General features: G+C 42.4%; 1 protein-coding gene across 3 annotated transcripts in view; it reads right to left on the minus strand.

Annotated features, from left to right (window-relative positions):
- Positions 1-15,600, minus strand: part of LOC115478696 (allantoinase, mitochondrial-like) — a 153,237-nt gene extending 137,637 nt beyond the window's left edge. For 2 of the 3 annotated variants that reach the window (XM_030216222.1, XM_030216220.1), the window contains exon 1: positions 15,399-15,600. In XM_030216222.1, coding sequence (XP_030072082.1) covers positions 15,399-15,432 — 34 coding nt within the window. In that variant the 5' untranslated portion in view covers positions 15,433-15,600. Of the gene's footprint in view, positions 1-13,159; positions 13,188-15,398 lie in introns of those variants that run through there. The other variant, XM_030216221.1, reaches the window with a different exon arrangement.
- Between the last annotated feature and the right edge of the window lie 3,044 nt (positions 15,601-18,644).

The following is an 18,644-nucleotide window of genomic DNA, read 5'->3' on the forward strand; positions in this document are numbered from 1 at the left end:
ACGTGTGCCTAATGCAACAAAAACTGGCCTAATGCATGACACGTTAAAGCGTCATGCATTAGTTTTGGAACATCCTTGCGGTAACTATATGGTAAATATTTTGGGGAATTTTCAGGGGTAGAGAGTGTGCAATCCTGCATTGCCATGCACTAGTGGTTAGTGCACGGATAGCGTGAAAAGAGCCAGAGAGTGCATCTGCAGTAATTTTTTTAAATGTCCACACGCTAATGGCTAAAGAGCATGATTAATGGTTAAAGGGCCTGATAAGGCCAATTTTTGTAGCAGAAAAGAAAAACAGATCCATGTGGTGAAATAAAACAATATGTATTCAACATAGATACATAAAATCAGCATACAACTTTCCTCAAACTGCTGAACATGGCCATGTTTCGCCCTCTCAAGGGCTGTGTCAGGGGCTTAACATGAAACCATGTTTTCCATGTCTGGTTAGTGTAGTGCAGCACAAAGAATAGGGATCACAAGCAGTGAGCCGTCTTTCCCAAGCATCTGCAGCCTGACACACAGGCTGCTACAAATGCAAATTACTAAAAATTGTTAATATAGTGATTTGTTTTTGTGTGTGTGTGTGTGTGTGTGTATGTGCTGATAGTTTTGAGCATGCTGTAAAGTGTGGAGTTTTTTTTTTTCTGAGAGCCCTGGCCCCCTCCCTTTTTAATGTCTTCCTCTCCCCCTTCTAACTCTGATACAGGAGCAGGGGTGTCTACCGTTCTATTACTCAGACGACATCCAGGTCCTTTGTCAGGTGACTGACCCTACTACAGCACTCTCCACTATTAACACCTGTCTCAGTCACAACGCCTCCTGGCGTAAACAGAACCAGCTCTTTCTCAATACCTCTAAGTGTGAGTCCCATCTCCTTTCCTAACCCTGGTGTTGACCTTCTACCTCATCCCTCTATTTATTGCCTCCTCCTCCCTTATTCTGATGCTGTGCTGTTCTAGGCAAAGTACAGAGTGGTTTCAACAGCCAGCTTAAACAATCCCCAAGTAGAAGCTTTACCAGTAGACTCTCAATTAATAAGCAAATCTTCTTTATTTTAGTACTCATAATAAACAAAGAAAATCCAACTTACAGTTCAGTTGCTTAGACAGAATTGTTGCCTTCTGCACAGAGTCTGCATCTAACCACCCCAGAGGCAAGGAGCTGACCAGAATCTATGCCCAGCTCAGAGTAAAAGCTGGAATGTTCAAAGAGGAATAAGGGGGGAAAGGGATAGGGAATGACTTGGGGAGATGGTAAAAAATCTTGATGGAATTACAGTAAATTAAGGAGGGATCAGCCCCTAGAACAGCTGCTGATCACAAAAGCATGCTAGGAAGACTGGGCTGTCTCAAACAGCCCACAGGGGAAGAGAGGGAGAGATGGCCCTAGCTCAGAGCTAAAGCCAATAGGGAAAGCTCACAAAACGTCAATCACAGGATACTGCAAAGTATAGGGGTGGGGGTGGGGAAGCCCCAGTACACAGTGCTATCTATATGCAGGCAATACAAGTAAATACAAATAATACTCATATTAAATATACATAACAATACACCTCTGCCTCCATGAATTTGGGGACAGGACAGATGCTGTTAAGATCCTAGATGTCATATTTGATTCTAAGCTTAAATTCAAATCCCAAATTGATTCTGTTATATGCTTGTCATTTTTGCCTTCTATTGCGTTTGCACTCTCCACCCCTACCTTGACCTCTTGCTCCTTCAAGCACTTCTCTTGTCTGTTGTCATATCATGGTTGGATTACTGCAACTCTCTTTATGCCGGTCTCCCCCTTTACTCTATTATGCACCTACAACTAATTCAATCCACCACTGTAAAATTTCTTCATTATGCTTGCCCCTTCGATCATGTTTCTCCACTTTTGCATGCCGAACACTGACTTCCCATATCCACACAGATCAAATTTCACATTTTCTGTCTTGTTTTCAAACCATACCTCCTCTCTGCTCCTTCTTATCTCCATTCGGTTATTCTCCCTTACAGTCCAGCCCACCCACTTCGCTCTTCGGGCACAAATTTTCTTGTGGTGACCTTTCTTCCAACATTTCATTTAACAATTTCACTTGAAATTTCTTTCAGTTTCCTGGGCCCCTCTCTATGGAACTCTCTTTTCTCTTCCCTTCATTTAGAGACCTCCTATCCCAAATTCAAGACCCTATTCTTCACTGAGGCCTTTGATTGATCTGCAATACTTTGTCTCTCCCTTCCTTTTGTCTCAGACCCCTTCAGATTTGATTTTATTATAAACTGTGCAGTTGCCATGTATGGACCCCGTGTGATATATCAAGTATCTGGAAATAAATAAATAAATAAATAAACTTGAACTTGAACTTCAACCAAGACACCAACACTCATAGAACAAACACCTCCCAACATTCCTGTGCCTAAATTCAGAGAAGAACCAGTCCCCATCTGATTAAATGAAGTTGAAGGAACATTGCTAGAAGACCAAGATGCCCCAAACTGTCCAATCCCCTTAAAAAGCAATCCTTGAAGGACTGATGTAATCTCCACTAGCCACAGATCTACTTCTCGAAATTCCCAACAATTAGCTTTATCAGATGCCAAACCCTTCCAGAAATGCTCATCATAATTGATCCATGCCCACCCCCCAAAAAGTTTCATAAAGCCGTAAAATCAAATCCGAGTATCTCAAAAGATGCAGATAAAGATCTGGCTTAGTCTCACCTAGTACACTAGAATAAATGCTGAAACCCAAAATCCAATTAAAAATAGACTTGGGATCTTTGGACTTTTTCTTCTCATCATCCTTTTTAATCAACCCTTTTTTCTTATCTACCCCATCAAAGTCCTTATCCAAAAGAGAGAAAAAAAATCTATATATTAACCCTGAAGAATCCTTTGCTTCACCTTTTGTGAGAAATGGTCCACTAACAGAGCAATTGCACTAAGAGTATGACCGCTCCTTGAAACTCTGGCATCCTCAGAACACCCTGATATCACCGACTGCACTTGAGAGTCTACACAACCAACACCATCCACCAATTAAATTATGTGCTTGGATATCAACGAAGATCTCTAGGCACGCTATGTAGAATCCAGGGGATAAAAATGGAACCATTAATAAACCTACCTCAAAGAAACGCTAAATATGAGGCAAGAAATTATGTCAGACTATACCTCCCAAATTGCAAAAAAGTGATCTACAAAACTGTCTACTCAGCAGACTTTACTTACCTAGGAACCAAATGGTGGAACTCCTTACCACCCAAAATAAATATACAGGAATATATTGGATTCTGCAAAATCCTCAAATCGTTCCTATTCAAACCCTCACAAAGAACAGCCATATCTCAAACAACTAATTATTACTTGAATTGGTTATTGCTCTCTTTACCATTAACCTTCTCTTTGCTTCATGTACAATTTCTCATTCATAATAGATTTTATAAATGTTAAACATCCATAGCTATCCCAGTATGTTTATGATACTGTATTGTAAAATTGGATTCTTACACGGAATGAGCGATTCAAGATGGCAGCGTGTTAAGACGCGCTGAGGGATGCTCGTAGAACTCGTTTTGGAGGAACAAACTCCCCAGCAAAATGCCTCATACAAAATGTAAGGGGTCGGCGAGATTGATTCCCCCACCAACCTCGACTTCCTCTCCGCTCCAGACGGGCCTCGAGCGATTCTTGGTGCTGGTTCTCCAGGCAGTAAGAGACAGGGATCCCATTGTGGGGACTTCAAGGGAAGTTGAGACCCTGCCGGGAGATGAAGTGTCTCTCTCTCCACCCTCGACACCGAGACCTCAGAACTCAGCGTCAGCCTCAATCCCAGTGAGTGAACTTTGCCCTACCGGAAGTGTATCGGGTAAGCTCACCAGTGAGGGGTTGGAATCGTTGCGAAAGATGCTGAGGACTGAGACAGGAGTCTCAGAGAAAATGCAGGAGGAATTAAGCCTAGGAATGATCTGGAGGAAGCTGAATGAAATGGACACTACTGTACAACAGACATCAGGTGAAGTTTCTACTTTTAAAACTAAATTTGAAGAATTAAATTTGAAAGTGGATAAGTTACAAGGTGAATTAGCTGGAAAAATTCAAAATATTCAGAAGGATGTAGATTCTATACAAGAATTTAAGCAGGCTGTTGTTAAAAATAATATGGATCTCAGAGGAAAAGTGGAACAGATTGCAAATTTCAATAGGAGATTAAATTTACGTCTGCTGAACTTTCCAAAAATATTTGGGATGAACCTGCATGACTTATTTAAAAGATATTTAAATGAAGTATTAAAAATACCCCAGGAATCAATGCTGCCAATAAATAAAATATACTATATTACAAATTTACCAAAGGAGGATGCGGGGGAAAACAAAAAATTACAAGTAATTGGGAAAGGTTTTGAGGACATTTCAGCTATATTGGAACAAACCTTAGATGAAAACACGGAAAGATCCACTCTGCTTGTATCTCTAATATTTGAGCAAGACCTTAATAATATAATGAGACTCTATTTTAAAAATTTGAAGACGTGCTTTGGAGGTATAAAGGTACAAATATTCCCTGATGTGACGAAAATGACCCAACAAAGGAGAAAAGATTTTTTGGCTTTAAAATTAAGGACAATAGAAATCGGTGGAACATTTTTCTTAGCTTATCCTTGTAAGTGTAATGTTAAGTTGGGTGAGGTGAAATATACTTTTTATTCACCTGACCACCTGAAATCATTTCTGGACATGAAACAACTTAAGTAACTAGATAAAGCTTGGAATAGCACGCCATTATTTTCTTATTTACTTTAATATGTAGAATCTTCACTAACTCTCATCGCTCTCTTCCAAAATGTAAATGTGGGCTAACAAAGCAAAAAAAAAAAAAAATTATTTTGTTGATATGTGAATTGTGACATTGTTGATTTATGTCATTAATGTATTTTTATTTGAAAACATTTACGGCTGTATTTCGAATAATAAGTTCTTGTTAAAATTTCAAAATTAATAAATAAATAAATAAATAAATTGGATTCTTACAACAAATTACTTTGAGGGGCATAATTGAACGAAAACGCCTATCTCCATGGGCGTTTATCTCCAAGAACGGGTCCGTGAAGGGGTGGACTGAACCATATTTTCGAAAAAAATAGACGCCCATGTTTTATTCAACAATGTGTGAGCTGGGCGTTTTTGTTTTTCAGCGATAATGGAAAATGAAAGCGCCCAGCTCAAAAACGAATAAATCCAAGACATTTATTCGTGGGAGGGGCCAGGATTCGTAGTGTACTGGTCCCCCTCACATGCCAGGACATCAACCGGGCACCCTAGGGGGCACTTTTACAAAACCAACAAAACAGGTAAAAGAGCTCCCAGGTGCATAGCACCCTTCCCTTGTGTGTTGAGCCCCCCAAATCCCCCTCAAAACCCACTGCCCACAAGTCTACACCATTACTATAGCCCTAAGGGGTGAAGGGGGGCACCTACATGTGGGTACAGTGGGTTTGGGGGGGTTGGACGACTAATAAGCATTAAGCAGCACAATTGTAACAGGTAGGGGGGATGGGCCTGGGTCCACCTGCCTGAAGTCCACTGCACCCCCTAACAACTCCTCCAGTGACCTGCATACTGCTGCCAGGGAGCTGGGTATGACATTTGAGGGTGAAAATAAAAATTTGTGAAACATCATTTTTTTGTGGTGGGAGGGGGTTAGTGACCACTGGGGGAGTCAGGGGAGGTCATCCCCGATTCCCTCCAGTGGTCATCTGGTCATTTAGGGCACTTTTTGGGGCCTTATTCGTGAAAAAACAGGGTCCAGGAAAAGTGTCCTAAATTCTAGCTAAAAACGCATACTTTTTTCCCATTATCAGTGAAATGCGCCCATCTTTGTTCGGCAGATAACCACGCCCCAGTTCCGCCTTCGCCACACCTCTGACACGCCCCCATCAACTTTGTCCGCATCCACGACGGAGTGCAGTTGAAAACGTCCAAAAATCGGCTTTCGATTATACCGCTTTATTCGGTTTTGTGAGATAAACGTCCATCTCCCGATTTAGGTCGGAACTTGGGCGTTTTTCTCGTTCGATTATAAGCAGGTTTATGTATTATTCTTTGTTATGTATCCTATACTATATTGTAAGCCACATTGAACTCAAACTTGTTTGGGATAATGTGGGATATAAATGTCACAAATAAATAAATAAGTATAGTTGCGGTGTGAACTTTGATACCGGGACACAGCATTTAGTATTTGTTGTGACTTGAAATGTACCACGTTTTTGTGTATTATCCATCATTTATCATTTTGAAATCTAGTAGCATACATGTGTTGGGATTGGAGTTCCTTTTTAGCACCCTCTTTGGATCACTCTTTTTAATTTATAAATGACATGTTATTTCTTTCCTTGAATATGGTATGATGGTCTTTGTGAGGTTAGCCTCAGTTACGTGAGTTTCTTGTCTTCTAATGGTTCTTTCTATCAGGTGATTATATTTCTGTTAGTGGGAGAATAGGTTTGCCGTGAGAACTGTGGATGAGTGTTTGTATCCAGTTTCTTGGGCCGGGAGGATTTTTGTGTTCATTATAGTGGATGGAAGTTTGTGGGCTAGCTTTTGGTATCAATAATGTGTTAAGTGTCATATTTTCTATTTCTGCTGCAATGATGTTCCTTCTAGTAGCCTTTTATGATTTAAGGTCGCTGTTGGTCTTATTGTGCCATTTTTTTCTGTTTGCTCTTATTCATATTAGTTATTGTGCCCCATTAATACAGTTTAAGTATAAGTTGCATAATGTGAGCTTGGTTACTGAATTATCGCATCTAAGTTCAAATTACTCTTTCATTATTTTATATTGCTTTATGGAACACAATTTGAGTGAGCAATGCTGCATCAAACTTAAACTAAAATAAAAGATTGTATAAATTGCATAATTTGTGTAAGAAAAATGGAAGTACTGCTGGGCTACCACAGCAGTAATGTGGTAGTTCCCACCCCCAGCGTGCATCATATCCGGCACTGCAAAAATATTTTTTATTTTTGTAACGCTGGTATGTACCCAGTGGTAATCAGGCATCACTTAACAAAATAGAGCTGTTGGCTATTTTTGCTAACTATCCAGCTCATTTTTGAAAGAGAAGGGCGCCCATCTTCCGACACAAATCGGGAGATGGGCATCCTTCTCTCAGAGCCGACCAAATCGGCATAATCGAAAGCCAATTTTGGCCGCCCTCAATTGCTTTCCGTCGCGGGGACGTCCTCGGCTGATAATGGAAAAAAGAAGGGCATCCCTGACAAGCATTTGGCCAACTTTACTTGGTCCCTTTTGTTTCATGACCAAGCCTCGAAAAGGTGCCTGAACTGACCAGATGACCACTGGAGGGAATCAGGGATGACCTCCCCTTACTCCCCCAGTGGTCACCAACCCCCTCACACCCAAAAAAACACAATTTAAAAAACATTTTTTTGCCAGCCTCTATGCCAGCCTCAAATGTCATACCCAGCTCCATGACAGCAGTATGCAGGTCTCTGGAGCAGTTTTTAGTGGGTGCAGTGCACTTCAGACAAGCGGACCCAGACCCATCCCCCCCCCCCCACCTGTTACACTTGTGGTGGTAAATGTGAGCCCTGCAAAACCCACCCGAAACCCACTGTACCCACATGTAGGTGCCCCCCTTCATCCCTAAGGGCTATGGTAGTTGTGTAGAGTTATGGGTAGTGGGTTTTGGGGGGCTCAGCACCCAAGGTAAGGGAGCTATGCACCTGGGAGCAATTTGTGATGTCCACTGCAGCACCCCTTAGGGTGTCCTGGCATGTGAGGGGGACCAGTGCCCTACAAATGCTGGCTCCTCCCACAACCAAAAGCCTTGGATTTGGTCGTTTTTGAAATGGGCGTCCTCGGTTTGCATTATTGGCGAAAACCAAGGCCGCCCATCTCTAAGGTCAGCGATCTCAACATTTCGGTCGACCTAAATGTTGAGATTTGGCTGGCCCCGACCGTATTATCGAAATGAAAGATGGACGCCCATCTTGCTTTGATAATACAGGATGCCCCGCCCCTTCGCCGGGGCGCCCTAAAGATGGGTGCCCTTAAAGATGGGCACCCAGTTCAATTATGCCCCTCTAGCTGTGGCATAACTGAAATTGACTGCAGCTGTATGAGGTGCCCCGTTTCATATCACTTCTTCAGGAGCTATGAAAGCAGCCAAATTAATTCTTTCACTAAACACCATCAAACTGCATTCTGCAAGCCCTTGTCTTTAGCAGAATGAATTTTGATGGCGTTTAGTGAAAGAATTGATTTGGCTGCATTCATAGCTCCTGAAGAACTGATACGAAACGGGGCACCTCATAGAGCTGCAGTCAATTTATGCTACAGTTAAGTAACTGATTTATGCATCATCTTCACAGACAATGAGATATACAGTATGTGAAATGTTTTTGGACAACACTCTGTGCTCATGTTTCTGCACTATGGAAAGTTTGTTGGACACCAAGGTTCTTAATGTTTTTTTATTCTTTTGCAGTAGTGGGTGCCTATGCCTAAAAGGTTTAAAAGTTTTTTTTAAGAAAATCAATACTTTTTGGAAACATTATTTTATGCTGGCTGTCATCGGATGCGCCTTCACTGGCTCAGTGGAGATCATACATGATTATGCAAACAACTATGGAAAGACGCTACTTCACAACTTTGGATTCACTTCGGGAAGAGAAATTTTGTCAAATTTGGGAACCTTTATAAAATTTATAACATAGTATACTGCTCAATATGTAAATTATGTTTTCACAATGTGGCTGCAACACTTTTTTTTTCAAAAATTTTATGGGAGGGTGATATTTTGGGAGGGATATATAGAAGTGTAATGCCTGAAAATAGACATTTAATTTCTGGTTATTTATGATTTAGTGCATTTGGATGATGTGTTTCTCTTGCGCACTGTCATTTTTGCTTGTTCTGAAGTACATTGAAATTAGTTGTTCACCATTGTGTGCCAACCAGAAATACCACAAGATCTGCACGATCTTACCTAAACCTCCACTACCCATCCAACAAAGGACTCAAATACAAATCCACCTATGCATCCAGCTTTTCCTACCTAAGCGCACAACTATGGAATGTACTGCCAAAAGCAGTAAAAACTACTCTAAACCACCTAAATTTCTGGAAAGCACTAAAGACAGTCCTGTTCAGAAGAACATACCCTACCGACCCAACATAAAAAATGCCTGAACACCGCGACACAATTTAACCAAAGACCGTAATGGACATTACTTGACTCTTCCTCCCCCTCTCCCTCTCTAAACTCCCCCAATTACTCTTCCTCCCCCTCTCCCTCTCTAAACTCCCCCAATTACTCTTCCTCCCCCTCTCCCTCTCTAAACTCCCTCAATTACCTACCATACATGCACCTTATCTACCATAATATCACCTTGTTCTCATTCATACCTTGTATTTGTTCAGACCAAAACCGGCTAATGCCATTAACGGTAATATGTAAGCCACATTCAGCATGCAAAAAGGTGGGAAAATGTGGGATACAAATGTAACAAATAAATAAATAATAAAGTTTCTAGAAAAAAAAATTACTTTTGCAAAGAACTTCTACCAAGGCAGAGTGTTCCTAAGCAGACCTACTAATGATTGTAAATTATTAAACCATCTTGCTCTATTACTGAATATATATGTAACCCTGGTCTCACCACATGCACATAGTCTGGTGCACCATCTAGCTCTTCGCGGGTCAGCACCTGAGACCATGGCCACAAAGTTATTTCCAAATCCAAGATCCAAGAGCCCTCTCTTGATAACATAAACTGAGCTGTGCATAGGCCAAGGCCGGAAATAATCCAGAAGGACCTAGGATGTTAAACCAGGGTTTTTACTCTTTTTATACGCTCTGTATCCTTTTCTCTGTTATGCCAGAAAGTAAGCTTCCATGCAAAGAAAAGACTCTAGTCCAAAGGTTATGCAAACAAACCAAACTTTTACTGAAGCTTCTGCAACAGACAGTTCAAACCCTTTACCTTAGTCACATTGTAATCCAAACTTGATATCAGGTGCAAACTATAAATCCAGAGTAAACTTAGGGATATGGTGTATCTTCAATATAATTTATAATCCTACAATATGTACATATCTACAGCTCTTCTGTCCATGCCCATCCCTTCTAGGTGAAACAATTATAAGGCTGTGCCTGCAGGATTTGTACAGCAAGTGGATCTTCTCTGAATTAGACCTCCCTGCTTGCCCACATTCCTCTCCAAAGGAGTACCTCTCCAGGCTACCACCTTTGGCTCTGAACAGTTCTTCACACTTCCTGCTCCCAGGCTGGGATCCCTTATTTTCCACCTGGAGCACTCCTCCACTTCTTGGTTAATACTAGAATTTGCAAATTTGGTCAGCCTTAGTTTCTTGATCCCATCCAGGACTCCCCCCTCTCCTCCAAGGGTCCTGGGGAGGGTACAGTACAGGCAACCAAAGACCTCGTGCACGCTCCATCAACTTTATTAACTCCTAGCTCCTCCCACACTGTTTTTCAATAACCATGACAATTTCCCTCTGAAACTTTCCCAGGAACTCACCCCCTTGAGCTGGATCCTTTACCACCCACAATCTCAGAACCCTCCCCTCAGAAAACTCTGCAGAGTTCAATATTGTGTTACTTAGTAATCCCCATTATAATGGGGAATTAGATTTAGATATTATTCAGCTTTGTCACGTTTTTGCCTGCTTCATTCAAACCCAGTGCTTTTTTTGTGCCAGTACGCACCGATACATTGTCTGACACTTTTTTAAATCTCCCTTTTGCTGTCCCTGTTTCTTCTCTCTGCCTGCTCAAGAGTTTGGGCCCGCAATCACTCAGTACTAGTGGTCCGGCACCAGCACACTCAGCCTTAGTTCCAGCCTATCTGCTCGTGGCAGGCCTTGTTGGTACCGCACCTCTGACACAAACGTTGTGGAAATCTTAAAAACCCAACTGGGTTGTGGCCCTTGAGGACCATGCTTGCTTACTCCTGATCTAGACATTCTAGGCGTGTTCTAAAGAAAACACCTGGTCCTTCCTTCTGCAACCGTATCCACAGCTGATCTCTAAGAAAGATTTACAATGTTGCACTGTTTGCTATGATGAACACACAGCTATCATTACTTGAAGATTCAATAGTGCTGCCATTTTGTCATATGATTTGAATCAGCGTCCTAAGCTAAGTGTGATTTTTCTATTTTTTCTATTTTGATATAATACATGTTTGGTAGTTTATATTAAAGTGGATTTAAGTTTTTGTTGTATTTGAAGCTATCAAACAATTTTGGAGGTTTTTAGACCTATGATTACAGTCTGACCATGTACAATGTTGAGTGGCTACATTCAAACGTGAGCCTCAGTATCGTTGATAGCAGTCTTTATGAGGTCTTATCCTCCTTAATTTTAAAAGAAAGAAAAAAGAAAAGGGAAAACGTAAATGTAGTTTTTCCTGTATTTTTCTATAAATACATCAGTGTACACTTTGGAGTGCTGTATTCTTGAACACAACCTCTTTTGACCTTATTTTTTAATTCACTTGAGTGGAGAATCATATAGGCTTCCGGTTTCTCTTGTTTTTGCTTACTTTCCTTTTATAAATGTTACAGTCCTTGCAAAAGTGCTTTCACAAAACACTAAGCTAGACTGTCAGGTAAACCAGAGTATAGAACTTCACTGAAGACTCAGAACTCTTGAACCAAAATCTTCTTTAATGCAAAATCAAACAAAAGAAATGGCTTACAGTTCTGAAGTGTTGAACAAGAGTTTCTGCCCAGCAGATTAAAGAATCAGTTGAGTCTAGTTGAGCTCACTCTGTATGCAAAGAGGAGCCAGCAGATCTCAGCACCCCGCTGAGAGAGAGTAGATGTTATAATACTTTTAAACTGGTGAAAATTTGATGATGCAGTAAAGCACAGTGGTTAGTTTACATTTCAACTAAAGTAAATTAGCACTCGGGTGCGGATATGCTCGAATACCTATCAAACTCAAAAAAGAATCCGTTGCCACAAAATAACAAAAGTTTAAACTGAATATAGTACAGAGTTGCACTTTACAGGAAAAAGGCCTCAAAGAGCTCACAGATCTTGATAAATCTGTTTGAGCTAAAGCTCACAGATCTTGGTGAATCTGTCAGAGCTTGAACGGATCAAACGATCCTGCCTTCATCATCGGCCAAAACCTTCTGATGTAAAGTTTTCCTGCTGATGTATCAGATATCAAGTCAACTATTAAATTGAATATGTTACTCTATTAGATATATTATGGCTCTATTGGCACCATCACTTATCTTTCCCAGTGGTGCTTTTGGACTGCATTGCCCAGATCTGTGCTGTGCTCCACTCTCTTCAACTCATGTGCCAAGCCGACGATGGCCAGTGTTTCGCAAGGCTGCTTCAGGGTCTCGGTATCACACTGTCTAGATACAAGTTCCATCTTGGATGATCCATATAGCTTCTTCCTTTCCTCTGGTTCCCTGCATTTGAACCGCTCTAATATTATTTTTCATATACAGTATCACTCCTCCATCTCTTCAGCCGTCCCTATCCTTCCTAAAGATTATAGCCTGGTATGGTTGCATCCTTTTTATGGAACTCATTGAACCATGTCTCTGTAATAGCAACAATATCCAAGTCTTCCTCAAACATCTGGGCTTGCACATCTTTAACCTTTTTACTTAGACTATGGACATTGGTGCTCATTGCTTTCCATGCGTTATTAAGTGAATTTAGATAGTTTTCTATATTATGTGATAAACAAAGGACTGCCCTAGCCTGAGGAGGCCACCAGAGGGCGCTGTCCCAGGGAAAAGTCTGCAAAATGCCCTGATCTGGTCACTAGGGGGATCCAAAAGGGGTAGGTCCAAGTAATGACCTGAAGGGACAATTAAGGGGTACTCATAGTATAGGACTTGCCCTTCCCTGAAGAGGCCACCAGGGGGAGCTTTCAGAGTAGGTGAGAGAGTTCTGGGCCTGAAACTTTCTTGAACCAGGGGGAGGGGCCTAAAGAGGTGGGGAGGATTATTAGCCACCCTATAAAGAGCACCCTCCAAGAAGAGAAAGGGAGGAGATGGGGATGGGGGGGGGGGGGGGTCATGTGAAGACTGAAAGCCCCTGGAAGTTGAGAGAGAGAAGGATCCCTCTAAAAAACCAAGAAGGTACTTACCTGGTATGGGCATGGTAGTAATGGAACTGTGTATTGCTGGAAGTTGAATGATATGCCGGAAAGAAGTTGTTCTCCACAAGACTGGAGCAGGGTGCTAATAAAGTGGATTTGCATCTGATATAGAGTGAATTTGCATATTGAATGAAAGCTAAGAAACTGGGGTTATATTCCCAAGAAGGGTGACAGGGAGCCCATCAGGGGTACCAGAAAAGTGACCTGTTACCAGAGGATACAGCAGGGAGGCATGTCCACAAACTAGTGGTAAATGAGGGAGTCACCATGAGTTAAAGGGGAAGTCCAAACATTGTGATGAGTTTACAGGCTGCCATAGAGGAGCCTTATCGCTAAGCCTTTCTCAGAAGCAAAGTGTTAGTGAGCCCTGGCTGATGCTGGACAGGAGCCACAAGAGGGTCCTTAGCACATGACAGTACTCCTGGGGAGATTATAATTAACATTACATTCTCCAATACTGTCATGTTTTTTCCTGGGAGTGACTTTCTGACTTCCCTTGCTTCATTTTGTCATCCCTACCCTCTAGTTTAAATGTCTAGAAATATATTGTCTGAATTTTCCCCCAATGATCCTTTTTCCTGTCACAGAAAGATGTAGCCCATCATTACAGTGCAGTCTGCTATATTTTCACATACTGCCTGATCCTCCTATGTATCTAAAACCTTCTTCTTTACACCAGGCTTAAAGCCACTTATTGAATTCTTCTGTTTTATGTAGTCTTTTCTCTCCCTTTCCATATGTAGGAATAACTTCAGAAAAAGCTGCACTCCGAAACAAAGACTTCAGTGCGGCCACAGTAGCAGATAGGTAACTTGGCAGCTCTGGAGATTTAAAATTGTGCAAACAAAGCCAAAGCTCTCTCCCCTCTGACACCAGAAAAAAAAAATCAATAGAGCTAGTACCTCAACAACCACGAGCAACCTTGGTGCTTAAAGCCTAAAAGAGCATTAGCAATGCACGTGGGAAAACATCCAGAGCATATCTGTTGCATATGTGCTATATCACTAGTTCTCCATCTGGAGTCTCCTGCCCCTTCACCATCGCAGTGCATATGCAACTGATAGTCACAAAATTTGCCTGCTACTCTCACTATGCTGCTGATTCATGGCAGACAGCTCAGAAGTTCAATGGTTCTCAAAGGCAGCACATTGTGACACTGGCCATTGCTTTTTTAGGGCCTCTTTTACAAAGCTACGCTGCTGACTCCTGGTGCAGCAAATGAGAGGAAGCCCATTCAATTCCTATGGGTTTCCTCTCATTTGCCGTGAGGGAATCGCTAGCGCGGCCGTATAAAAGAAGCTCTTATTCTCTAAAGCAGCCATTCCCAACCAAATCTTCAAGGCACACCTAGTCCCATAAGGTTTTCAGAATATCCAAAATAAATATTCATGAGTTAGATTTACATGCACTACTTCTCCCAAGCCTTTACTTAATACATGTGGTGACTGACTATCCACTTACTCTGCCCCTGGACTAGCTTACTGCACATCCTGTAACCTGGACTAGTTCCTTATGTCTTATTCAACTGTACATATATTTTGCCTTCAGTTTGTCCATCTACAAAATGATTTTTTCCTTCCAAAAGTTATCACTGCCCCAACTTGACATTTCGTCCTTTAGATTGAGGAGTCCCCATGCATACTTCCTACCCACCCCCCTCCTCCCACCCTGTCAGACTGTCATAGTAATGCTTGAATGTTTTCACTTATATACACTGTCAGCTAGCACATTTGCTTATTTCCGATCTGAGGAAGAAGGGCAACCTTCGAAAGCTAATCAAGAAATGTATTAAGTTATGTCCAATAAAAAAGGTATCATCTTATTTTCTTTTCCATGTTTTATTTTGTTTGATTTCTATTGATGTCCTTTAGATTGTAAGCTCCTTCGAGCTGGGACTGTACTTCTTTGTTAAACTGTCCCAGGGAAAAGTCTGCAAAATGCCCTGATCTGGTCACTAGAGGGATCCAAAAGGGGTAGGTCCAAGTAATGACCTGAAGGGACAGCATTTTATGTAAGCCGCATTGAGCCTGCCATGGGTGGGAAAGTGCGGGGTACAAATGTAGCAAAAAAGAAAAAACTGTACAGCGCTGCGTAACCCTAGTAGCGCTCTAGAAATGTTAAGTAGTAGTAGTAGTATATACAGTACTAATTACACTGTCACTAGAATCTTATCAGCATGTTAGACTTTAATCCATTAGGATCAAATTTGTATTAGTGTAGTACTCACCTAGCTGTTTTCTCTCCAGTCTTTTATGAGACATTAGAAATGTGTGTATGCTGTTTTCATGCAGCAGATGAAAGGAAAAGTACTTTTAACCTCTGCCTATTTGCTTCTTTACTGTTCCTTTTTATTAGCTGCCCAAGTCCTTGGGACTGGATATACTGTTCACGGCAGTCAGGGTAGCAATCTGTCTGCCCTTCATTCTTTTGTGCTGAACCAGGCAGACAGAAGATGAGTTCTCTGAGTTAATCTTTTACCAACTTAGAAAAAAAAACAGGATTTTCTATTAGGATGGTCAAGCATTACAACTGGGGAAATAAAAAAAAAAAATCAAGCTCGTTTGGAAGTCCTTTTAGGATCTTCCTATTTTGCTTATTATGTTTTCACCCTATCGGGCTCATTTTCGAAAGAGAAGGACGTCCATCTTTCGACATAAATCAGAAGATGGAAGTCCTTCTTCCAGAGACATCCAAATCGATATAAACAAAATCCGATTTTAGACGTCTCCAACTGCAGTCCATCGTAAGGACGTCCAAATTTCAATGGGGCATGTCAAAGGAGTAGTGAAGGCGGGACTTGGGCGTGTCTAACACTTGACGTCTTTGACCCTTAATCGAAAAAAGCAAGGATGTCCCTGATGAACACATGGACGTTTTCACCCAAACATGTTTTTTTACAAAGGCACAAAAAGGTGCCCGAAATGACCAGATGACCACCGGATCGAATCGGGGATGACCTCTCATTACTCCCCCAGTGGTCACTAACCCCCTCCCACTCTCAAAAAACATCATTAAAAATATTTTGTGCCAGCCTCAGATGTCATACTCAGGTCCGTGACAGCGCATGAAGGTCCCAGGAGCAGTTTTAGTGGTACTGCAGTGCACTTTAGACAGGCGGACCCAGGCTCATACCCCCCCTTACCTGTTACATTTGTGGAGGAAACAGCAAGCTCTCCAAAACCCACCACAAACCCACTGTACCCACATATAGGTGCCCCCTTCACCCGTAAGGGCTATGGTAGTGGTGTACAGTTGTGGGTAGTGGGTTTTGGGGGGGGGGGGGGTTGGGGGGGCTCAGCACACAAGGTAAGGGAGCTATGTTCCTGGGAGCATTTTATGAAGTCCACTGCAGTGTCCCCTAGGATACCCAGTTGGTGTCCTGGCATGTGAGAGGGACCAGTGCACTACAAATGCTGGCTCCTCCCACGTCCAAATGGCTTGCATTTGGACATTTTTGACATGGACGTCTTTGGTTTTGAAAATCGCTGAAAGTCAGAAACGTCCAGATACAAGGACATCCAAATCTAGGGATATCCAAATTTAAGGATTTGGACGTCTCTGACGGTATTTTCAAAATGAAAGATGGACGTCCATCTTTCGTTTCAAAAATACGGGTTTCCCCGCCCCTGGATTTGGATGTTTTGCAAAGACGTCCAAATCGCAACTTGGATGTTTCTTTCAAAAATGCCCCTCCACATGTACTTGCCTGTCATGAAGGTACAGCCAGGATTTTATTGAACTCTGGCTTCTGAACACCTGTAGCTTGGAAAAGAGATGGCTGACGAGAGATATAATTGAGGTCTACAAAATCCTGAATGGTGTAGAACGAGTAGTAGTGAATCGATTATTTACTCTTTCAAAAAGTACAAAGATTAGGGTACATTCAATGAAGTTACATGGAAATACTTTTAAAACAAATAGGAGGAAATATTTTTCACTCAGTGAATAGTTAAGCTCTGGAACTCACTGCTGGAGGATGTGGTAACAGCGGTTAGTGTATCTGGGTTTTAAAAAGGTTTGGACAGGAGGAAGTGACGTCAGCTCCAGTGATGGCAGCTCAGGGCTGAAGCTCTATCTGGGTTGCCAATAAAAAGTGCTATATTTCCCCCTCTGAGTCCCTCTCCATGGTCTGCTTGGCACTGAGAAAGCCATGGTTAGAATGACTTCACAAAGGCAGAAATTGTGAAGACCGTTATGCCCCAGCATGAAAAAAGAGGCGGTAAATCTCATGCGGCTGAACAAGGCACCCCTAAAATGGCGCCAGTGGACTTGGAGGTGGAAGGAGAGTAAAAGTCTACATTGGATGATGCAGTAGGTCTAGTGAGAGGCTACGACATTAAAAAGGTCTGAAAGCAGATTTTAAGCTGGTGCAGTTAGACCTCAAGGAGACCTTGGAGGGCATTAAGAAAGAAATTGGGGCTCTTAAGAATAAGCAAAAGGAACTGGAAGAGAGAGCAGTGCATTGCAAAGAACATATGGCGTATACCCAGTCTTACCATGACTTCCAATGCACCAACACTAAGGCACTATGGGAACAAGTTGGGGACCTCAAAAACAGGTCCCACAGGCACAATCTGAGGATCTGGGGCATCCTGGAGGAAGCCGCCTATACAGATAGCACTAAGGTGGTGCAGGATATTGTTAGTCATTTGTTGCATGTGACTGAGCCTGAGGCCCTGGAATGGCCAATGCTTAAAATTGATAGATCACATAGGGCGTTGAGCCCTAAGAGAGATAATTTGCCCCGAGATATAGTGGTGTACTTCTCTGAATATCCTTTAAAGGAAAAGATCTTAAGGCTGATCAGGATGCACAGCCTGATCCAATGGAAAGATCTGAAAATTGATATTTTACAAGGCCTGACTTCCAAAATGCTGTGGAGGGCAGGGCTTTTCAGGGGTGACAACTTTCCTATGTACTGCTAACATCAAATATAAATGGGGCTTCCCTTTCAGCTCGATCTTTACAGTTAATGGAGTTACAAAGAGAGTTCATACCCAGGGCCATGCCAACCCAGTAAGCGGGGTAAGCACTGCAGGGGGGTGCCTGCCTTCAAGGGCGCTGCGACAGCCGCGGCGCTGCTGGTTGAGTTCTATTTCAAAATTAAAAAATAAACCGTACCGTACCACGTTGGCATGTCGGCGCCTATGCACATGCGGTGCTGCCTTCCTGTGCGCAGCGCTCGGGCTCAGCTCTCCTCCCTCCCTCCCTCCCTCCCCATCAGCGCCTAGACATGTCCGCCTGCGAGCTCTACACTCGGGTAAGTGAAGCGGGGAATCTATCTCTTCAGCTGCTCAGTGAGCGGCGGGGGAGGGGTGCGATTTATCTCTTCAGCTTTGCTTAGCGGGCGGAAAGGCGCTGCCTTAGCTTCCTTGCTGCTGTTTCCTGAGCTAGTACCGGGGCAGGTGTTGCTTGCGGTGTGACAAGTTCTCACTCCGATCGAGTCGAGGAAGACTGGGAGCGGATGGGGGGC

This window comes from Microcaecilia unicolor, chromosome 10 (genome assembly GCF_901765095.1).
Source record: "Microcaecilia unicolor chromosome 10, aMicUni1.1, whole genome shotgun sequence".
Taxonomy (NCBI): Eukaryota; Metazoa; Chordata; class Amphibia; order Gymnophiona; family Siphonopidae; genus Microcaecilia; species Microcaecilia unicolor.